We start from the raw sequence: 23,949 nt of genomic DNA, 5'->3' as shown, positions 1-23,949 counted from the left end.
ATGAAAGGAAATGAAAGACTTGAAGGTATGAAGGAGAAGAAGGGAAAGGGGCAGTATCTAACGTGGAGATTTCAAGTTAAAGGCTAGACCATCTAAAGGATATGATCGTGCCTAGCCTAAACGGACGGCTAAGGTTTAGTAAAATAGTTTTTCTTTTTGCATGTAGTGGGTGAGCAAATTCTGTTTTTTTGAGGTAGGTAATACATCTGATGGCTAAGATTTATGCAAAAACGTAACAGACGGTCAGATTTGTGTTTTGGTTTGTCATATTCAGCAGAAAACATTGTGTTTTGTGATATAGACTAGGTATAGCCTGTGCCTCCGGCACGGAAAAAACTATATAAAGATGATAAAAAATATTTTATTACAAATTTCTCATTCTTATGAACAATGAACGGCTCTACGCCAATACTATCAAAATAGAGACGAAACTAAAAATAATACAAATAGAATAATAACGTACAAAGTCATCAACAAGATCAATTTAGAAAGTTCATGGAAGATCACTAAACGTAAATTCTTTAATTCAAGATTTATTACATCCTCCGATTCCAGCAGTTATGTTACTGTTGATTTTCTTGAGAATAAATGTGGTATATTACCAAAGGATGCTGGTATCATAGCATTGAAGCTTAAACTCAAATCAAAAGAGAACATCATATCTGTAATCAATTTATTTAAGGATTATGGTTTTACACAATCCCAAATTTCAGGTCTTATGGCCAAACGACCATTACTTCTCACATACGATGCTAATACAATATTAAAGCCGAAACTTGATTTTTTTAATGAGTTAGGACTTGGTACTTCAAAATTAGCAAAGGTCATTTCCTTAAATCATACTGTGTTAACCATAAGTGCGAAAAATAGAATTAGGCCTTCGTATGATTTTCTTTCGTCTTTTGCATCGGATGATGAGATATGTAAGCTGATGCAAGCATGGCAGCAATATTATTTGGTGGATTACGACCTTGATAGGCAAAATTGATTCGATGATAACATTCAGCTGCTGTGTGTCCAATCTTATGACAAATTTGACATGTAGGACGATCTCCATTATTGTTTCTTGGACCTTGATTAGGCTTATTCTGATATTGATTTGAGGAAGATGAGAAATTTCTTCCATTTGAAGAGTTATTATTGAAATTTCTCACACCTTTATATCTATTCCCATTAGAATTCGAAGAATTAGCATTAGTTGATCTTCCTTGAGCATATCGATTATAAGGAGGAGGGTTTGTGAACAGGACTTGATTAATATTGTTGAGTGATCTCTTTTGTCTTTCAGAGATAGTAATTTCTTCACTAATCAACAAATTTTGTAATTCTGTGATTGTAACTGGTGGTTTTCTCAATCTAATAGCAGCTGAAAACGAATCATAATCAGATGGTAAGGCTCTTAAAATACTTACCACTAATTTTGCACTTGAAGCTGGACTTCCAGCAGCAGCTAAAGAATCAGAGATTCTTTTCACTTTAGTGAGAAAATCAGGCATCTTATCATTTTCTTTCTTCAGATCTCTTAAATTTTCTTGAAGTTGAAAAATATGAGCAGTAGATGCAGATGCAAAAGAATCCTCCAAGTTTCGCCATAATTCTAGAGATGAAGTATTGCCAACAACATATGGAATTACAGATTCAGATAAGGTTGAATTAATCCAAATCAATAAAGTTTGATCTTCTTCAAGCCATTCAGTATAGGCTGGATTTAATTGCCTTCTTTCACTATCAAGATATTGATCTGGTTGAGGTCGAGAGCCATCGATCAGATCCAAAACTTTATATTTCTTGAGAATTGGAAGAAATAAAGATCTCCAGGTGAGATAATTGTCACTTTGAAGCTTGATTGGTATGATATTACTCATAGAAGTAATTGCTAAAGACGTGATTCGAGGATGATCCATAATTGGAGATTGAAGTATGAAGATTGAAGTATGAAGATTGAAGCATGAAGATTGAAGTATGAAGATTGAAGTATGAAGATTGAAGTATGAAAATTCGCTTAGAGAGAGAAAGAGAATAAGATCAGAGGAAGAAGAAGAAGAAGATAGAAAGAGGATAGAAGAAATTTTAGAGAGAGAAATGATGGATCATAGCTCTGATACCATAGTTGAACTCATTCTCATTAAATCTAAATGAAAGAATTACATGAGTTTAAATAGAGAGAAAAGATGAGTAACAAACTCATAACAAACTTTCTAACAGAAAGTAACTACCAATAACAACCAAATAGTGATTGTTATCTAATACATCAAAGACAAACAAGTTTGGTCCGACTTCAACTAACTAAACCACCTATACTTGTGTCTGATCCAGTGTGATGATGTTGAATGAGACTTGGTGCAGCTGTCTTCTTCATGAGAACTCTAATAATGTACTGCTTTAACAAGATCAGCGTGGCTCTTTCAAGTTGATATAGTGTCAAAGATGAAGCCTAATATTGATACATTGATCCAATTTGAGGTTCCTATGAAACATATTACCAAATTATTCGTCAAGAACCCTAGGTCGCTAATGGAAAAACAAACTAGATTTAAATCAATTGTTGAAGACGTGAAGAAATTGGGTTTTAATCCGGTTAGCTTTAAGTTTTGCACTGCAGTTATAACTATAACTGGGTTAAAGGATACCACTTGGTTAAAGAAAGTTGACGTCTTCAAAGATGTAGGATGGGCGGACAACGACGTAAAACTTATATTTAGAAAGCAGCCTATATTGTTTACTCTTTCGGAAGAAAATATAAGGGCTAAGCTTCAGTTTTTAAATGAAGAAGTGAAACTTCATCGTCAAGAAATCATAAAGTGCCCCGTAATATTAACCTTTAGTTTGGAGAAGACATTGAGACCTAGATGGGATGTCTTAAGCACTTTAAGTTCAAATGGTACAACAATCAAGCAGAAGGTAACATCATCGTTTAAGATGAACGAGTTTCGGTTCATAAAATCCTTTATTGTGCCGTATGAAGAAGTTTTACCTCATATGGCGGAAGCATACTCAAATTTAGATTAGGTTTACTAAGTAGTATATATTACCGTATATAATGGTTGTTTTACCTCATATGAGGAAAACGTACTTAAACTTCACAAATCTAGATTAGGTAGTAGTAGTATATAGTTACCGTATATCATGGTTATCTCTTGTTTTTTCAATTTTGGGAGTAGAATTTTGTATGGGGCTTTTCGACAATTGGATTGAATGGTTTATAATTTGCCTGTAAGTCGTAAAGTTTTTGCAGCATTTTCTTCCTGTTAAAATACATTATTTGGGGTTGGTGTCCTGCACAATGACGATGGTAACATGTATTAGGACAATTCAAGCTTGGAAACTACGTTAAAAGTTTTGTTACAGATTGAGGTCTCTTTCTAGATAAAGATCCATGAAAACTGATACTTGTCGATGCTATTGTGGAGGGTCGGAGGGACGACTGGCTCAAATCTAAGTACTTCTGCTAGGGATTCACTTGGCCAATTCTTTTGGATATATAAATATAATACATATGCTGACATGAATGTAATATTTCTTATATGTAAAAAGCGAATGAACTAAAAAAAGAAAAAAAACAAAGAAAAAGAACAAGATCGATCGAGCCAAGTCCCAAGTAACTATTAAATAACTTGGGGGAATCCGACAGATCACACAGACCTGGAGGACAGTATCGGATACACAAACCAAATATTTAACTTGCAGTTACTAAAATATACTATTGAATATTCGGTTTCAGAAAAACATATTCTATTCAGGACCTAGAGTAACCACAATTTTTTAGGTTAATTTCATGAAAAGTATGGAAAATACACATGAATTTCTCAAACCGACCAGTATTTTCAATTTATATTATATTATGTGCCTTTTGGGAAAAGATGTGGGAACTCAAATGAAGCAACTCTAGTCGTAAATTAGCATACAAATAGTGTTTACCTTCGTAAAGGAACTTGATGGAATACTCAAGATCCTAGCAGCAGGCTCCGTTTTTTCGTAACTAGAAAACGGTACTTCAGGTTTATATATCATCTGTCGAAAGCAACTTAAAGCACTCAACTCAGTTCCTCCATAGTCGAAGTCGTTGAACCACCCAATCGAGTCACAACTACTCACAAGAAGAACCAGAAAGAGTCCTCTAGAAGTAGATACGTCCGAAAATGACAATATATCTCCAACAATTTCCTAAAACCCATGTTTCTAATCTCAAAAGCTTCCCCATTAACCGCTTTTGAATCCGCAATTTTTCACTAAACTCGTTCAACAATATAACCTATCAACTCACCTTTCTTCTTTCTGTTCATCTGCAAACCTAGTTTGTTTCTCCGATCCAATACCCAGTTTAGAAAAACACAATAAAGATGTTAACTTTGCTTCTTATAGTCAAAGAAACTTCACTAATTACGGAACGAGTCAACTCGGTGGACTTGACTCGTTCAAGAACTACTCAGAAAATGCAAACATCGCTTCTGACTCGTTCCGACGATATAGCCGTGACTCAGTAGGTCATGACGATAAATTCAACACTTACCAACCTGATATAAATGTCGGCGATTCAAGTTTCAACACTTACGGTGCTCATACAACCGATGGATCGGGCGATATTAATAACTATGCAGCGAGTTAAAACGTCCCAAATTTCCGATCCACAAGTTATGAGTCAGAGGGAAACGGTAGAGATCAATCGTTCTCGACTTATTCTCATGAAGCAAATCATGGGGTTGAATCGTTTACGAGTTATAGGAAGAGAGGAAATGGAATCAAAAACGATTTCTCAAGTTATGGAAGAGAATGGAATGTTATTGAGTCAGGCTTTACGAGTTATGGTGAGTCAGGTAACTTAGTGAACGATTCATTCATTTCTTATGCTTTTGATACAAATAACCCTCAAAACAATTTCAATAGTTATGGAGATGGTGGAAATGCTGGAACTGAATCATTTAACAGTTACCATGAACAAGCTAACGTGGCTGACGATACTTTCCAATCATACGGTAAGAATTCAAATTCAGCAGAAGTGAAATTCCAAAACTACGGGAAGTCGTTAATGTTGGATCAGATAGTTTTACTGGGTATGGTCAAAAGGGTGTAGGCAGTCGGTCCATCAAGTTTGAAACCTATGGTGTGAAAAATACTAAAAGAAAAGTTGCCAACAACTAGCATTCAAGTCACTGCGTAACTCGATTACGTTTAACCAGTTATACCGTTGATACTTCACCCAATTTAACAATAGCACCACTTTTCATAAATAAATAGCATTACAGTAAACTCGCCCTTTATTTATGGGTCCAACAAACTAATCAGCAGTGGCCCAAGTCATATCATTCTCGAAAATCCAATGGCACACCTCAGTCTTGCCAGGACTTGATGCTAGGGCCACAAAGGCTCCATGACTAGCACTCCATGCTGACGTGTCCAAGTGACAAATGGCAGTTCCATGGTTGATCTTCTCTCTTGTCTTGGCATCCAATATATCAGCTTCATATACTCTCACTTTAGGGACTGAATGACAATAATACACCAAGTACGGAAACAAACTCTGATGACATGATACTGATTTAGTCACTTTTCCACCATTGATTCCTTTCACTTTTCCTATCACCACATCTTGTTTTGACCCTTTGGTTGATTCAGTACTCCTCACCACAATGTTATGACCCAACACCAAAACTGCAAAATCAATCATGTCTTCCATGGACGACACACACTTCTTGGTCTCGCCCATGCTCGGTGCACTCTCGCACTCTTGGATTGTATTCTTCAAAATACTCTCCATCGGTGAATCCTCAGTGGCGTGAAATATTTGTTTCAGATCTGATATCTGACTTGACGAAAACGATAATTTTGATGAAATAGATCTGGGTAAAAACGACCTTATTGGCATCTTGTCTTTAATGTCGGGCATAGGCATCACATTTCCTTCTTTCAACATCCCTTCTCTAAAGAATTTACCCGGTTCAACCCATCTATTTACAACGTTGTCATTATGAGTTGCACTAAGTGAATCGGCATTGGCGGGTGGACTTTTGTACTGTGAAAATGAAATTGCTTTCTTGTTTTGGTACTCTTTAAAACTTGTATTATTACCGTAGTCTTTAAATCCGACTGAAGGAGAACCTGTTCCAGATTTACCATATCCAACAAAAGTATCTGAACCATTTCTACCTATAACAAAGTCATTTGGTCCCACAATAATTGGTTTCCCGTAGTTCGAAAATTTCACATCTGCAGAATTAGATTTCTCAGCGTAGGACTGAAAAGTATCGTCATCAACGTTTGCTTGATCTCTGTAACTATTAAATTTTTCTGTAGCACCATTGCCGTTATTTGCATAATTGTTGAAAGTGTTCTCAACGGCATTCGATTTGAAACCATAAAAAGTGAACGAATCGTTCACTGATTTACCCGACTCACCGTAACTAGAAAAACTAGAACCAACAACGTTAGTGCCGTTAGAGTAGCTAACGAAGGTATCGTCGCCCACTTTACTGTTTTTATTGTAACTAGTGAAAGATTGATGTCCTACGTTGGTATTATTAGAGTAGGTTAAGAATCCGTTTTTACCACCTCTTGAATCGGACCCATAACTCGTGAATCGGAGATGAGGTCCGTTTTTATCTGGATCGTAATTCTTGAACTCGGATGAACTGTCGGTTGTGTTTTTTCCATAGGTTTTGAAATCTGAATCGCCTGTGTTTCCATCTGGTTGGTAATTGTTAAATTTATCTTTGTTACTCACTGAGTCAGGACTGTATCGTCTGAACGAGTCAGCTGCTACGTTTTCATCAATTGAGTAGTTCTTGAACGAGTTTCCATTACCGAGTTGACCTGATCCATAATTAGTAAAGTTTCTTAGTGAGTAAGAAGCAAAGTTAACATCTTTAATGTGTGCTTCTAAGCTGGGTTTTGGATCGGTGAAGCAAACCAGGTTTGCAGATAAACAAAAAGAAGGGAGGTGAGTTGAGAGGTTTTTCTGTTGAGCGAGTTGGGTGAAGAAGGCTGAATCCGTAGCGGATAATGGGGAAGCTTTTGAGAGAAGAAAAAAGGGCTTGGGGAGATGGTTAGAAATCTGTCGGTTCCAGTATCGAATCACAGCGGCTTTTGCTGTAAATGGGTTTTCAGCATGACCCAATTTTTCGTTTCCTTCAGCAAATGAGACCTGCAACAACTGCATTTGTTTTAGAGATTGTCAACAAGGATAGTCTACCGGAAAAGTTCACTAAAATTCGACCAAAATCCAATGTAGACAGTTAGGTTTCCCCCAAAATTAAGACATAATTTGATGGCGAAACCCAACGGTCTACTTCAAAATTTGGTCAGACTGCTGTTCACTTTTTCGAGCACTAACATACTAAAAGGTGTAAGACAGAAAAATACTAAAATAAAATTTATGAAAGCAAGAAAATAGAGTTCATTTGAATCTTTAGTTACTCACATTTGTGGTAGAAGAGAGTAGAAGAGAGAAAAAGAAGATCTTGAGCTTGAAGTGTTTATCCATTATTCTTGTGAATGAAGATGGAGAGATAATCTAATCTATCTTTCAAGATGACAATTTATTGGTGTTGTTGGTCTTTTCGAAATTTAATTGGTAGAGCAAGTGGTGTAGTGGAGAGAAAGAAATTCACTAATATCTAACAAGAAGGGAACAAAAAAGAGTGCACATACAATGTCACATGTGACTAGACTCTCCTAGGGTCAGACGTGCGGGTTGAACCTATATGAATCTGTTACAGTCTTTCAATGTGAGAAGATTTTATGTACCGACCTAAGTTAATATGTCGTCCATGGCCACTAGTATACAACCTATGATGAAAACCATCTTAATTTAGTGGTACGAAAGCGCCAATATTAATTAGACTACTACTTCATTCATATCACTTCCATAAAGACCCATTTATAATGTAAGCCAAATATAGCAATGTAGCTTATCTAAACTACATTGATATTGGATGATAGTCATGCTATGTTTTTCAATACATACCTCAAGAAAGTCCAAGCATTTGTTTCTAAACCTCAATATGAGATGTAGTTATCTCTAAGTCATTTGTATAATCTGCATTCCACCGAATTCAACTTCAATGTTTTGAGTTGAAATAGGTAGACTCAAATTGTAATTTTGCTATAAAATTCGGCACAACGTCCACTGAATTTAACTTCAATGTTCTGGAGTTAAAAGATCGTTGAATTTGAGCCGAAATTTGTAACAAAATTCAATTTTAGTCTACCGATTTGAGTTGTATTCAGTAATGATGATAGGGTTACAACGAAATCGACTAGAGTCCATCCATTATAAGTCAAACGGTAGGTGCCTATTTTATTACCAACAAGGAAGAGTGCTGGTTTGGAGAAGGGACGTTTTAACTATTTTCAAGAATATAGGGGACGCAATAATGTTAAGACAGGAAGAACACCATCAGGATGCGCTTTTACACTTCTCTACTAGTAACTGCTGATTTTACACTAATCAGTCGGAAGAGGTAATTTTTTTTTTTTTTTTGATGAAGATTTCGGAAGAGGTAATGTTCAAATATATTATGTTCTTTTTTGTGTTTTTGTTTCTTTTGGAAGACGACTACGATCTACGTACGTCGTGATATTTGGCATTTGATACATCATAGATGTGATGAGCTCGATAAACTGCCCACTCAAACATTAACAACACCGGGTCTATAGCCCAACAAAGACAATGGCCTGAAGTCCAACAACTTTATTAATACCTACATATTCCCAATTTAAATAACCAAAGATTCCACCTTCTCTGGGATTCGAACCTGTGACTTATTACACTAGCTAGGTGTTCTTAATGGAGGAGAAACCCTTGTGTTTGCATAGTCTTGATTTTTTTTTTTTTGTTAAAATTGTAGTCTTGATCACTGATACTATGCCCCGCTAATATTCCGGTCGGGGTACTTGATTCGGTCGGGATACTTGGTCGGTTCAGATCTAGTGAGAGAAAGTGTTTGCCTTTCTCTCACTAGATCTTGCCCGTCCAAATACCCCGATCGGGATTCAGTCGGGATATAGGTCGAGAATAGTATCATTTTTTGTTGTAGTCTCACTTAGTTTTTATAGCTTAAAAATTTACGTGATAATTTTTGTCACTAATTTTCATCAATTATTATTTTTGTTTACTTTAGATATGAAAATCTATTCACAAACATAATACTACCTAAATTCAGCTAAAATATCTGTTGTTTAAAGTTACTTAAATGTTGTTTCTTGAATAAATAGTTTTCTTCTTAACATTGAGTGGACATTGAGACCTCAAGATGACTTTCGAGAGTCTATTCCTGCAACATCTTTTTTTTGTTGAGGAATTCCTACAGCATCTTAACATCCAATCTAAATTTTACATTATAAAAAATATTCTTCTAAAAGTTAAAGTATTATAGGTGACACATAAAGTTTTTTAAATTGAGTCTTGCTTTAAACAGGAGCAGTCTTGAGGGCAACCGAACAAAGCTTCGTTTTGGGCCTTCAGGGTCGAAAGGCCTTACAAGAAAGTTACAGGTAGATAATTACAGCTCAATTAGTAGAAAACATGATAGACAGTAACACCATAATTTATTATTGGGAGATTTTAAAAGGCCTCCCCGTTTTTGTTAAAAGGCCTCCCCATGGTTTTGTTGACTTAGTAAAAAACCTTTGACTTAGCTTGGTTAAAGGGCCCCCTCTTTGAACGGGTGAAAAAAACCCCCTTTAAAGGTGTATTTCACCCACATCATTTGACCACGCCACATCATCATCTTCTCCGGCAAGGTCGCCGGCCGGCCAAACTTCCGGCCGGCGACCTTCAAATTTATTTATTTTTTTTTATTCTCTCTTCTCTCTCTCTCTCTAAAAACAAAAAAAAAAAAATTTTTTAAACTCTCTCTCTCTCTACAGATCTAGAGAGAGAGAGAGCAGATCTTTGGATCTGCGAACAGACCTTCAAAAGGGTCTGTTCGCAGATCAAAAGGGTCTGTTCGCAGATCCAAAGGGTCTGTTCGCAGATCCAAAGGGTCTGCGAACAGACCTTCAAAGGGTCTGTTCGCAGATCCAAAGATCTGCTCTCTCTCTCTCTAGATCTGTAGAGAGAGAGAGAGTTTAAAAAAAAAAAAATTTGTTTTTTGAGAGAGAAGAGAGAGAATAAAAAAAAAAAAAAAATTTTGAAGGTCGCCGGCCGGAAGTTTGGCCGGCCGGCGACCCTGTCGAGAAGATGATGATGTGGCGTGGTCAACATGACCGGTCTTGGGTTAAGTTTGACCTAACGGCGTTAACTTTGCTGTTAGGTCAAATATTGATGAAGGAGGTGCTCTTTTGTAGAGAGGGCCCTATAACCAAATGGGTTATAATGAGGGGCGCTTTTAGCGGGGAGGCCTTTTAACAAAAACGGGGGTGCCTTTTAAAATTTCCCTTTATTATTTTACTTGACACTTCTACTACGATTACTAAACTTCCACATTCTACCTCCACACCCACCATTATTAGATCTCTAGCACTACCTCCACCACCACCAATGCATCACCACAACCACTACTACTACTACCATGATGGTTACTAAACCTCCACCTTTGTACCCACACTACCACCCTCACAATTACAAAATCTCTACTAGTAGCACCGCCACCACCACCTCAAAACTACGACCACCACCATTAATAAACTTCAACACCACAACCACCACCATCCAAAACCTCCATCGCCACAATCACCGTTATATCACAACTAACGCAATCACCACCACAAAAAAAGACTGAAATTTATTTGGGCATTTTTCTCAGATAATCATTTTGTAATACTATTTTTCGATTAAAAAAAAGAGCTAAATCAGCTACTGACTTGCGAGTTCTAAACTCACTGAACCACTTGATTGTAAGGTTGACCATGGACCAACGAGGGCTTTTCCAGAAGCCAAATTAATTTTCGAGTAACTCAATCAGATCATTCGATTTAGACTGTTATGAACACAAGTTTCATGTTTGAACCTCACATTATGTGCAAAGAATTCCGATATACAAATATTTTTCTTGTTAAACGAGCGTAGGTCACATTCTTAAATCTTGTTTCGGGCTTCCGCCCTGACTGCTCTTACACAGGTTAATGTTTAACCAAGCTATTTGTTGGATTTGTTCAAGGGACATCTAAAGATTTAATACTGATGGATTACAGTACTGTCTTGACCCATGTTGTGAGAGCTCTATCTTAAACCTTGACACGCAAAGAACAATAGTTATTACATCTGAAAAAACATGTTTAATTCGATTACTTTTAACCATGCGAGATACCAGACCAGTTATACCGTTGATTTTGCTCGTGGTGCGATGCTTCACCCAATTAAACAATGGCACCACAACCGTATCTCGGGATCTACACGACAAAACACAAAGTTTTGTGCTGACTGGGACAAGTCCAAAGAAAATCCCATTGTTGGTTAAGTTTTCTCTAAATTATTGGCCTTTCGATCCGTTACCTACCTTAAAAAAAAATATATTAGTTCACCCACCAATACAAGAAAGTAAACAAAGTGATGAATCTATATGGTCCAAATACCCTCTTGTTAAATCTATTATCCAAATTTTACCTCCTCTATTAAATCGATTATCCGCAATTTACCTCTCATTAAATTATTATCCAAAACAGATGGTCATCTAAAGGTGTTAGTATTAAAAGTCGCGGAAGCTATCGAACCTATCCTAAAAATTGATCCGATTATGAAGAGTAATCGAAAAATTAAGCCAAAATCAAATATGCGAACAGAATTTAACGAGGTTCGGCTTTAAAGCCTACGTCCTCGGGCGAACAAGAAATTTTTATTTGAAGGATAGGTGAAGACGACTCACACAACCCGCAAGCTCGTCTCAAGATGGTATCGTATAGAAATTAACCTTCTATACTAGATCTTCGACGACCGAGAAATTAAACACCGCTCAAAACTATGAACAAAATTTCTCTCTCACTTGCTCACACTCTAGCTCTCTCTAAAGAAGAGTTGTTGTTGAGTTGTTCTCGTGATGATACAAAGCACTTACTTAACCTCCTTTTTATAATATTATAAGCCGGTGAGAATTGAACGGAAACTCAATTCACCGACCATGTGCATCCACCGACTCCAAATCAATGCCAATTCCAATTAAGTAGCCACCGACCTGCCTACAATTTGAAGTTTCTGTAATTTCAATTTCATTAATATTGATGTGAATTTTGCTTCTTTTGGTTATCGATTTTTTCATATCGTCGCAATCGAGGTTGGAATACTGAACCTTCTACTAGAGGTAATAACTTCTTAAACTTATCTATCATTAGAAGATTCCAAGTTAGGTTGAAGAATTTGTTTTAGAAATTACCACTAACATGAAGAATAAATTGGAATTATTTATGCCAACAATTCAAGCAATCTTTGAATCATTGAATAACTTGGGAGAATCTGATTCAATTTTCAAGAAAACTATTTGATTTGTAGTAATTTGTATGTGATGTATCTGATATAAAGCCCGAGAGACAAAAAGAAAAAGGAATGAGATTGAAAAAGAAACATGAACATGTTTTGGTAGCTTGGAAGTTCTTCACGAAAGTTTACTCTTAAAAAATTTGATAAAATTTTGAACTTGAGATCTTTTTTATGAATTTGCGTTGTGATTAGATTCAACTCTTATTCAAGTTTACTTTTATGAAGAATAAACCAAGGTGGAGTTGTTTCAATTCAAATTCGAAGTATTCTTGATTATGTGAAGTATTATGTCTATACGTGCATTGCTCAAGTAGATTACAATACTTGTGGTCAATAACCTTTTTCTTTTGTTCTTAGAATTTAATTTTGTGAATTCAATCGAGCAAAAACCTAAAATATTATCTGCAATTACAATGAAAGCAAATCATAAAAAGAGAATCCCATCGAGCAAGCAAGTGGGGAGTTCGGTCAAACAAATAAAGAAAAAGAAAGTTGGGTAACAAAATCATGATGTTGATAAGCATAAAAAAACAAATTATCCCTATTGTCTCCGAAAAGACGGTAATCTATTGTTTTCTGCCCTTTGATTTGCAGTAATGTCAATTAGGCATTTTGAGAAATGGTTGACCTTAGGTGTTTAGATATGGTTATTCAGGTGTCAGTATAAATAATTTTATTTGCAATATAACTCTCAAACGAAGGCTTGCCCTTCAGTATGGTAACTTAAATATGAACCGAACGTATTTTATGATTTTAAATTTGAATACTGTCTAGGACCTCCTTTTAAACAATTCGACAATTTGATTTCAACTTCATTGTTTACTATCTCTTTACTTTCACCTTATTGTGTTTTCCAGTAATATGTTAACTATCTCAAATGCGAACGAACAAAAGAGTTTTTTTATCTCTACCGTTTGAGACTTCTCTAGATAAAGGGGATAACTATTGGGATTAAGTTAGTATGATGGGTAAAAAACTTTAATTCATTACAAACTTTAATAGCATTACAGTAAACTCAAGTTATATTTATGAATCCAACAGACTAATCAGCAGTGGCCCAAGTCATATCATTCTCGAAGATCCAATGACACACCTCAGTTTTACCAGGACTTGATCCTAGGGCTATAAATGCTCCATGACTAGCACTCCATGCTGACGTGTCCAGATGACAAATAGCAGTGCCATGGTTGATCTTCTCTCTAGTCTTTGCATCCAATATATCAGCTTCATATACTCTCACTTTAGGGACTGAATGACAATAATACACCAAGTACGGAAACAAACTCTGATGACATGATACTGATTTAGTCACTTTTCCGCCATTGATTCCTTTGACTTTTCCCATCATCACATCTTGGTTTGACCCTTTGACTGACTCAGTACTTCTCACCACAATGTTATGACCCAATACCGAAACCGCGAAATCAATCATATCTTCCACGGACAACACACACTTCTTGGTCTCACCCATGCTCGGTGCTCTCTCACACTCTTGAATCGTACTCTTCAAAATACACTCCAAAGCAGAGTTTTTGGTGGCGTGAAATATTTGTTTCAGATTTGATATATTATTAGAACTAAATGGTAATTTCGATGAAATAAACCTGGGTAAGAACGACCTTTTTGGCATCTTGTCTCTGATATCAGGCATTGGCATCACAATACCTTCATTCAACATAGCTTCTCTAAAGAATTTACCTGGCTCAACCCACTTATTCGCAACCTTGCCATCATGAGTTGAAGTATGTGAAGCGGTACCGACCTTCGGCTTTTTGTACTGTGAAAACGAAATTGCTTTCTTGTTTTGGTACTCTTTAAAAGTGGTATTAGAAAGGTATTCTTTAAATCCGATTGAAGGAGAATGGGTTCCAACTTTACCATATTTAACAAAAGAATCAGAACCATCTACATGCGTACCGTAGGTAAAGGTACCTGGACCCAGAATAATTGGTTTTCCATAATTAGTAAATTTCAAATCTGCAGTATTAGATTTCTCAGCGTAGGATTGAAAAGTATCGTCGCCGATGTTCGCTTGATCTCTGTAACTATTAAAACTTTCGGTAGCATCGTTACTGTTATTTGCGTAGTTCTTGAAATTGTTCTCAACAACATTAGATTTGAAAGCATAAGAAGTGAATGAATCGTTCACTGATTTACCTGACTCACCGTAACTAGAAAAACTAGAACCAACAACGTTAGTGCTGTTAGAGTAGCTGACGAAGGTATCATCACCCACGTTAGTGTTTTTATTGTAACTAGTGAAAGATTGATGTCCTGAGTTGGTAATATTAGAGTAGGTTAAGAATCCGTTTTTTCTGTCTCTTGAGTCCGACCCATAACTCGTGAATAGGAGATGGGGTCCGTTTTTATCTCGATCGTAATTCTTGAACTCGGATGAACTGTCTGTTGTGTTTTTTCCATAGGTTTTGAAATCTGAATCGCCTTGGTTTCCATCTGGTTGGTAATTGTTAAATTTATCTTTGTTACTCACTGAGTCAGGACTGTAACGTCTGAACGAGTCAGCTGCTACGTTTTCATCAATTGAGTAGTTCTTGAACGAGTTCTCACTACCGAGTTGACCCGATCCATAATTAGTAAAGTTTCTTAGAGAGTAAGAAGCAAAGTTAACATCTTTAGTGTGTTTTTCTAAGCTGGGTTTCGGATCAGTGAAGCAAAACAGGTTTGCTGATGAACAAAATGAAGGAAGGTGAGCTGAGAGGTTATTTTGTTGAACGAGTTGGGTGAAGAAAGCTGAATCGGTAGCGGATAATGGGGAAGCTTTTGAGAGAATAAAAAACGGTTTGGGGAGATCGTTAGAAATTTGTCGATTCCAGTATCGAATCACAGCAGCTTTTGCTGTAAACGGGTTTTCAGCATGACCCGACTTTTCGTTTCCTCGGGCAAATGAGACCTGCAACAATGACATTTGGTTTGCAGATATTCAACATGGTAGTCTACCGGAAAAATTCTCTAAAATCTAACCAAAATGGAAAGTAGACTGTTAGATTTCCCCCAAAAGTAAGACATAATTTGGTGGCGAAACCCAACGTTCTACTTCAGAATTTGGTCGGAATTTTGTTCGCTTTTTCGGGCACTAACATACTAAAGGTGAAGACGGAAAAATACTAAAACAAACTGTATGAAAGTAAGAAAACTAAGTTCATTTTGATCTTTAGTTACTCACATTTGTGGTAGAAGAGAGTAGAAGAAAGAAAAAGAACATCTTGAGCTCCGAGTGTTTATCCATTTTTGTCAATGAGGATGGAGAGATAATCTAATATTCTATCTCTCAAGATGACAATTTATTGTTGTTTGTTGGTCGTTCCAAAATTTAAATGGTAGAGCAAGTGGTCTAGTGGAGAGAAAGAAAGTCAGTAATATGAGAATATGACAAGAATGCAGATACAATATGACAAGACTCTCCTAGGGTCAGATGTGCGGGTTGAACCCACAAGAATCTGTAACGGTCTTTCAATGTGCGAGGATCTTATGTACCGACCTAAGTCTTTTTTCTTTTTGTTAAGGACCTAAGTTAATATGTTACATTTCAATTTTCACGGGTACTTTGATGAAATCCGTCTTAATTTAGTGATACGACAATGTCAATTTAAGATTCCCAGTTCATTCATATCACTTCCATAAAGACCCATTTATAATGTAAACCAAATATATAAATGTAGCTTATCTAAACTACATTTTTCATATGCCTTTATCACAAATTAAAAGGGTCCGGAAGAAAGTTGACAGGCAATGGCAGTGGACAGAGTCATGGTATCATGTACAGTATTTGGTTGGTACACCATCCAAATTCATGGGTTGGATAGATCCATCATAATGGGGTATTGATAATGGTCATTGCTACGTTTTTCAACACATATCTCAAGAAAGTATAAGGATTTTTTTAAAACCTCAATATGAGTTGTATTTATTTGTAATTTATTCGTATAATCTGCATTGTTGTACCTATTTAGTAATTACTTCTCTAGTAAAACCGTATCAAAAAAAAAAATTCTTACCTAAATGACACTATTGAGACCTTTGAATCAAAACATATTTCTAATGCAACACTCTAAAACTTAAAAAGTTACTTAAATATTATTACTTAAAATTGAGTAGGGCAGACTATCACTTTTCATAAATTAATTGCATTACAGTAGATTCCCGCTTTATTTACGGGTCCAACAAACTAATCAGCAGTGGCCCAAGTCATATCATTCTCGAAAATCCAATGGCACACCTCAATCTTACCCGGACTTGATCCTAGGGCCACAAATGCTCCATGACTAGGACTCCATGCTGACGTGTCCAGATGACAAATGGCAGTTCCATGGTTAATTTTCTCACTAGTCTTGGCATCCAATATATCAGCTTCATATACTCTCACTTTAGGCACTGAATGACAATAATACACCAAGTATGGAAACAAACTCTGATGACATGATACTGATTTAGTCACTTTTCCACCATTGATTCCTTTGACTTTTCCTATCATCACATCCTGTTTTGACCCTTTGACTGATTCAGTACTTCTCACCACAACATCATGACCCAACACCTCAATAGCGAAATCAATCATATCTTCCATCGACGACACACACTTCTTGGTCTCACCCATGCTGGGTGCTCTCTCACACTCTTCAATTGTATCCTTCAAAATACTCTCCAATGCAGAATTTTCGATGGCGTTAAATATTTGTTTCGGAACTAATATCTGACTCGAGGATAATGGTAATTTTGATGAAATTGACCGGGGTAAAAATGATCTCTTTGGCATCTTGTCTTTAATATCGGGCATAGGCATCACATTTCCTTCTTTCAACATCGCCTCTCTAAAAAATTTACCCGGTTCTACCCATCTAGTTACAACCTTGTCATTATGAGTTAAGCCAAGTGAATGAGCATCGGCCGTTGGATTTTTGTACTGTGAAAATGAAACTGCTCTCTTGTTCTGGTACTCCTTAAAAATTGTATTATTACCGTATTCTTTAAATCCGACTGAAAGAGAACCGATTCCGGATTTACCATATCCAACAAAAGAATCTGTACCGTCTCTACCGTAAACAAAGTCAGTTGGGCCCAGAATCATTGGTTTCCCATAACTAGTAAATTTTAAATCTGCAGAATTAGACTTCTCCGCGTAAGATTGAAAAGTGTCGTCACCGACATTTGCTTGATCTCTGTAACTATTAAAACTTTCGGTAGCACCATTGCCATTATTTGCATAATTGTCGAAAGTATTCTGAACAACATTTGATTTGAAAGCATAAGAAGTGAATGAATCGTTCACCGATTTACCTGACTCGGCATAACTAGAGAAACTAGAACCAACAACGTTAGTGCTGTTAGAGTAGCTAACGAAGGTATCATCACCCACTTTACTGTTTTTATTGTAACTAGTGAAAGATTGATGTCCTGAGTTGGTATTATTAGAGTAGGTTAAGAATTCGTTTTTTCGGGCTCTTGAATCCGACCCATAACTCGTGAATCGGAGATGAGGTCCGTTTTTATCTCGATCGTAATTCTTAAACTCGGATGAACTGGTTGTTGTGTTTTCCCCATAGGTTTTGAAATCTGAATCGCCTTGGTTTCCATCTGGTTGGTAAATGTTGAATTTATCTTTGTTTCTCACTGAGTCAGGACTGTATCGTCTAAACGAGTCAGCTGCTACGTTTTCATCAATTGAGTAGTTCTTGAACGAGTTTTCACTACCGAGTTGACCCGATCCATAATTAGTAAAGTTTCTTAGTGAGTAAGAAGCAAAGTTAACATCTTTGGTGTGTTTTTCCAAACTGGGTTTTGGATCGGGGAAGCAAACCAGGTTTGCTGACGAACAAAATGAAGGGAGGTAAGTTGAGAGGTTGTTTTGTTGAGCGAGTTGGTTGAAGAAGGCTGAATCGGCAGCTGATAATGGGGAAGCTTTTGAGAGAAGAAAAAACGGTTTGGGGAGATCGTTAGGAATTTGTCGGTTCCAGTAACGAATCACAGCGGCTTTCGCTGTAAATGGGTTTATAGTATGACCCAACTTTTCGTTTCCTTTCGCAAGTGAGACCTGCGTCAATCAATGACACTCGTTTTCAGTTTTTCAACAACGTTATTCTGCCCAAAAAAGTTCAATAAAGTCCAGCCAAAATCCGAAGATATTAGGATAAATAAAAGAAATTCACAATAAACTTCAGATATCGGTTGGATTTTCGTTAGCCCTGACATACTAAAAAGTTGAGAGAGAGAAAAGTATTGAATCAATAAACATATGAAAAGTAAGAAAATAGAGTTAATTTGAGTAATAAGTTACTCACATTTGTAGTAGAAGAGAGTAGAAGAAAGAAAAGAAAAAGCTTGAGCTTGAATTGGTGTTTGTCCATTATTCTTGTCAATGAGGATGAAGAGATCATCTAATATTTTATCTTTCAAGATGACAATTTATTGTTGTTGTTGGTCCTTTCCAAATTTAAATGGTGGAGCAAGTGGTCAAGTGGAGAGAAAGAAAGTCACATGTGACAAGACTCCTCCAGGACTCCTCTAGGGTCGGATGTGTGGGTCGAACCTACAGGAATTTATTACGGTGTTCCAATGTGAGAGGATTTTACGTACGGACAAAAAGGTTGTATGTTGTCTATGATTTACTAATATACACCAATTTGTTCTACGTTTAGGTTACAATTTCTATTTTTATATTTTACGTCTACAAAAGATCCAGTTTATAATGTACATTAAGTATGTGATATTAGCTTTCCTATTTTACTAATAAATACCATTTTTCTTATACTAATACAATATTTTGGGACCATTTTCAGTGGACAGTCTGATTTTTGGCAGTGAATTACAACTTGAGCTTCGACGACAAGAAGATTAGCCTTCTCTTATGTAATCAATCAACTACATTACATTATGTTTGTGTGAAACAAATCAAAATTATACATCTCTTTTACAGGTTCACATAGACAACAATTTACCCTTCAAATAATTCCGCGTAATCTGTAAGAGATATAACACATGAACGAGGTTTTTTATTATCATCTCCGACAAAAAAAAATTATTGTTGGGGACAAAAGCAAAATCTCATTGTGTGACTTTTTCTTTTTAAAAGAAGGGCAATAAACAAAATGTCTTGAGTGTGCCAGTGTGAAAGCACTATAAATCAAAGTTGGTATATATACAAAAAAGGAGAATGAAAACACTCAAAAACTTGAAAAGGGATAGACCAAACTGGACCACCCATCTTTCATTTTCCATGTTGAATAATTGAATGTGGCCTATGTTTGTGAACTATATTTATACATACAAATTAGTAGGCCCTTTTTGGGATAAGATTCATTAAAGATTAGGGCTTCTAATGTATCAAATAAACAAACTATTTAGTGTTAGAGTACTAGGGGACGATTGGATTAGCCGATTAGGTGAGTGGCTAAGGTAAGTTATCTTTGGGAAGTTATCAGATCCAAGGTTAATTTGTATTTTTCTTTACCAAACTATGTTGAATGTATGTGGTTTTACTTCTAGGTTCTTTTTGTTTGTTGAGAATTATTTGTAGGGATTCATTTAAGTTGGGTGATTTTCTCTTACTTCTCGCACGGAATTCGCATCAAAAGAAATGTCAAGGTTGTGGGAAGGGGAAAATGCTAATTAACCAAACATTACATAACACAATGAATCATTTCATTAACAACTTTCACACTTTCTTCTTTTTCACCACGCATTTTTGTCAATTTTCTCTCTAATGTCTTCAACCTTCAACCCACATAATCACACTTAACATAAAATAACACACTAATTAGGGTAATCGCATAATTTATTACAAAACATGACTTCTAAAATGCTAATGATAACTTAATAAAACCAAATCTTCCTTAATTAGGTTTGATAAATTAATCAGCAGTGGCCCAAGTCATATCATTCTCAAAGATCCAATGGCATACCTCGATCTTACCTGGACTTGATCCTAGGGCTATAAATGCTCCATGAGTGGCACCCCATGAAGATGTGTCCACATGGCAAATAGCAGTTCCATGGTTGATCTTCTCTCTAGTCTTGGCATCCAATATGTCAGCTTCATATACTCTCACTTTAGGCACAGAATGACAATAATACACCAAGTATGGAAACAAACTCTGGTGACATGATACTGACTTAGTCACTTTCCCACCGTTGATTCCCTTGACTTTTCCTATCATCACATCTTGTTTTGACCCTTTGGTTGATTCAGTACTTCGCACTACAACATTATGACCTAACACTGAAACAGCGAAATCAATCATATCTTCCATCGACGGTACACATTTCTTGGTCTCACCCATGCTCGGCACTCTCTCACACTCTTGGATCGTACTCTTCAACATATTATCCATTGACGAGTTTTCACTGGCGTGGAATATTTGTTTCATATCTGATATCTTACTCGACGAAAACGGTAACTTTGATGAAATTGACCGAGGTAAAAACGACCTCTTTGGCATCTTATCTTTAATATCTGGCATAGGCATCACATTTCCTTCTTTCAACATCGCTTCTCTGAAGAATTTACCCGGTTCAACCCATCTATTCACAACCTTGCCATTATGACTTGACCCAAGTGAATCTGTAACTGCACTTGGCTTTCTGTATTGAGCAAATGAAATAGCTCTCTTGTTTTGATAGTCTTTGAAAGTATTATTAAGACCATAGGTTTTAAACCCGATTGACGGACTACCCGTACCCTTTTTACCGTACCCGCTAAAACTATCTGACCCAACATTAGCAGAGTTACCATAATTCGAAAATTTAACATTAGCAGCATTAGATTTCTTAGCGTAAGACGTAAAAGTATCGTCACCCACATTAGCTTGATCTCTATAACTACTAAAACTCTCAGTGCCCGCATTTTCTCTATCAGCATAAGTACTAAAATCGTTTCCAACATTATTCGAATTAAAAGCATAAGAAGTAAATGAATCGTTCCCTCCGTTACCTGACTCGCCATAACCAGAAAAACTTGACCCAGCCACATTAGTGTTATTAGAGTAACTAGTAAAGGTGTTATCAATTCCATTACCAGTTTTACTATAACTAGTGAAAGTTTGTTGTCCGGCATTACCATCAGCAGAATAACTAACGAATTCGTGTTCCCGGCCACCGGAATCCGATCCATAACTTGTGAATCGGGTATTAGGAACGTTTTTGTTTGGTGTGTACTGTTTGAACTCGGACGATCCACCGGTTGTACCTTTCCCATAAGTTTTGAAATCTGAATCACCCACATTTCCATCTGGTTGGTAATTGTTGAATTTATCTTTATTACCAACTGAGTTACGACTGTATCGTCTAAACGAGTCAGCTGCTACGTTCTGATCATCTGAGTAGTTCTTGAACGAGTTTTCACCACCGAGTCCACCGGTTCCATAATTTGTGAAATTTCTTTCGTTATAAACAGCAAAGTTAACATCTTTAGTGTGTTTTTCTAAACTGGGTTTTGGATCGGTGAAGCAAACTAGGTTTGCTGATGAACAGAATGAAGGAAGGTGAGTTGATAAGTTATTTTGTTGAACGAGTTTGGTGAAGAAAGCCGAATCGGTAGCTGATAATGGGGAAGCTTTTGAGATTAGAAAAATGGGTTTGGGTAGATTGTTGGAAATTTGTCGATTCCAGTAACGAATCACAGAAGCTTTAGCCGTAAATGGGTTTTTCTCATGACCTGAGTTTTTGTTTTCTCCGGCGAGTGAGACCTGCATTGATAAAAAAAAGTAGAGAGAAAAACTACATTAGTAAAAATTTAGAGAGAGTAAAAAACAGAGTAGAGAGAGAGAGAGACTTACATTGATGAAAGAGGAAGATAGAAGAAAAGAGAGAAGAAAAAGTTTGAGATTGAATTGTGTAGTCATCATTGACATTGAAGAGATGAAGAGATTTCTCTTCTCTTCCTTTGTTTTTCTTTTGAAGATGAAAATGATAGTGGATTTTGGGGATTTAAATAGAGAAGCAAAATGAGAGAGAAAGAGATAATAGAGGTAAATTTGATTACTATTTTATTAGTGAATGATTTGATTATGGTGTTCACCTTTAAGACAATAATTTAGTAGGAAACAAGAAAAGCAATTCCGTCCTATTGGGTCATGTATAATGTATGTAAACTTATCACGCATAGCACGAACTATTTGTTCGATCGCATTTTATTACTCACATACAAAGGGAATAGGTTGAAATAGGTCATGTATAAGGCATGTAGATAAACATAATATCTATTACACGTTTTAGGTACATTTTTTCTCTAAATTACATTTCGAATCCTATTACATGTTCAAATCTATTAGTACATGTTCAAATTCATTCATAGGCACATTTCAAACATTTTGTGTTAGACTTGAGAAGTCCAACTTGTCTTAGTCAATTTTATTTCAAACTAAAAATAAATTAAATTCTTTTGTAATGAAAACCAAAGACAAAATAAGTCATAATTTTCTTTCTAATTTTAACATGTCTAAGTCTTCTCATTAATTATAATTTTACCCTAACATAATAACAAACAAATCCAAAAAACAGAACACGACCTTTTAGGTCTTTGTGAAAAACCTAAGTTCAAAATCTTACTATATCTGAAAAAGCTATACTCGATTTTACTTGTTCAATATTCAAATGTCCCCGTTACAATTTTCTTATGGCTAAATATGTGATCTTATTTGGTGGTGACCTATAAAAAAAATGTATGCTTATGGTGGGTTGGATAGGAAAACCCCTATTGGGTGTCAGGGTTAGATATACGTCATAATGTCGTATTTAATGTGTCATAGTATTGGTAGGAGTACGGTACTATCTTATTAACTAGTGTACTATAGATTCCCTACATTCAAACGGATTGATTGACCAGCGGTCATCACCGTCAACGTTTGTGATTTACGATGATCGTGTTATGTTTCCCGAGACTAATCTCGAGGAAACTAAAACCAAATGAGAAAATTCTTATCCTAAAGTTAAGACCATTATTAATCCCTTTACCTAAAATAGACAATAATGTCAATTTTGCTTTTGACTAATTTAGTCCCCTAAATTGCATTTATGTTGCCCAAGTACCATTTTACCAACTCTTCACACAATTTATTTTGGGTTGGGATCGAGTGTACCTCACAACTTTAAGACAATATTCATTATTGTCACGTGATCGGTTAAAGTGTCTGTATCGAATAAAAATAGAGATAACACTTTAGTTAGTGTTTGTGCTATTACCAGTATTGTAGTTTAGAAGTTTAGGTGCCATCAACACAATTAGTCTGAAAAAACTATACAAATCGCATAAGCAGTCTATCAATGAGCAACCACATGTGTCGAAGAACAACATGAACAAAAAACAAATTAACAGTTCCTAGTTATAAAATAATGTGTTGTGTTGGAGAAATTTATAAGAATTGATTAATCTAGGCTAGAGATTAAAATTTGATCTTTTACACAGAGTATTATATCAAAATAAGTGATTTAAATGTTAGATGATTAATTTGAATAGTGATTATTGTCGGACAACGAGGCTTGACGACAGAGGTTAGTTGCTTGAAATTCTTGTTAGAATCAGACATAGA

The 23,949-nt window shown here is 36.0% G+C and overlaps 4 protein-coding genes and 2 pseudogenes across 5 annotated transcripts; 2 read left to right on the top strand and 4 right to left on the bottom strand.

Annotated features, from left to right (window-relative positions):
• Positions 1–3,009, top strand: LOC147542828 (transcription termination factor MTERF8, chloroplastic-like). The gene is made up of 3 exons (XM_086635340.1): positions 1–53; positions 559–923; positions 2,396–3,009. The coding sequence occupies exons 1-3, from the start codon at positions 1–3 to the stop codon at positions 3,007–3,009; spliced, it is 1,032 nt and encodes a 343-aa protein (XP_086491466.1).
• A 1,146-nt stretch (positions 3,010–4,155) lies between these two features.
• LOC147542827 (uncharacterized) lies at positions 4,156–5,139 on the top strand (annotated as a pseudogene).
• LOC147542826 (polygalacturonase non-catalytic subunit AroGP3-like) lies at positions 5,115–7,848 on the bottom strand. Of its 2 annotated transcripts, none has more exons than XM_086638127.1 (2): positions 7,415–7,848; positions 5,115–7,138 (listed from the first exon to the last, which is right to left on the bottom strand). In XM_086638127.1, exons 1-2 carry the CDS (start codon positions 7,475–7,477, stop codon positions 5,276–5,278), a joined length of 1,926 nt encoding a protein of 641 aa, XP_086494253.1. In that variant the 5' UTR covers positions 7,478–7,848; the 3' UTR covers positions 5,115–5,275. The 2 variants fall into 2 exon arrangements, with proteins under 2 accessions (XP_086494253.1, XP_086494252.1); XM_086638126.1 differs by having other exon boundaries at positions 5,115–7,147; positions 7,415–7,626.
• A 5,603-nt stretch (positions 7,849–13,451) lies between these two features.
• LOC147542825 (polygalacturonase 1 beta-like protein 2 pseudogene) lies at positions 13,452–15,691 on the bottom strand (annotated as a pseudogene).
• Positions 15,692–16,485: 794 nt separating this feature from the next.
• Positions 16,486–19,033, bottom strand: LOC147542824 (polygalacturonase 1 beta-like protein 2). The gene is made up of 2 exons (XM_086638124.1): positions 18,706–19,033; positions 16,486–18,458 (listed from the first exon to the last, which is right to left on the bottom strand). Exons 1-2 carry the CDS (start codon positions 18,799–18,801, stop codon positions 16,596–16,598), a joined length of 1,959 nt encoding a protein of 652 aa, XP_086494250.1. The 5' UTR covers positions 18,802–19,033; the 3' UTR covers positions 16,486–16,595.
• Positions 19,034–20,048: 1,015 nt separating this feature from the next.
• Positions 20,049–22,287, bottom strand: LOC147542823 (polygalacturonase non-catalytic subunit AroGP3-like). The gene is made up of 2 exons (XM_086638125.1): positions 22,198–22,287; positions 20,049–22,107 (listed from the first exon to the last, which is right to left on the bottom strand). Exons 1-2 carry the CDS (start codon positions 22,270–22,272, stop codon positions 20,275–20,277), a joined length of 1,908 nt encoding a protein of 635 aa, XP_086494251.1. The 5' UTR covers positions 22,273–22,287; the 3' UTR covers positions 20,049–20,274.
• Between the last annotated feature and the right edge of the window lie 1,662 nt (positions 22,288–23,949).

Source organism: Eschscholzia californica, unplaced genomic scaffold (assembly GCF_041429995.1).
Source record: "Eschscholzia californica isolate CP2 unplaced genomic scaffold, dmEscCali1.0.p SCAF_4, whole genome shotgun sequence".
NCBI classification, from domain to species: domain Eukaryota; kingdom Viridiplantae; phylum Streptophyta; class Magnoliopsida; order Ranunculales; family Papaveraceae; genus Eschscholzia; species Eschscholzia californica.
The sequence above is the reverse complement of the archived record's forward strand: the minus strand, read 5'-3'. Positions and strand labels throughout refer to the sequence as shown.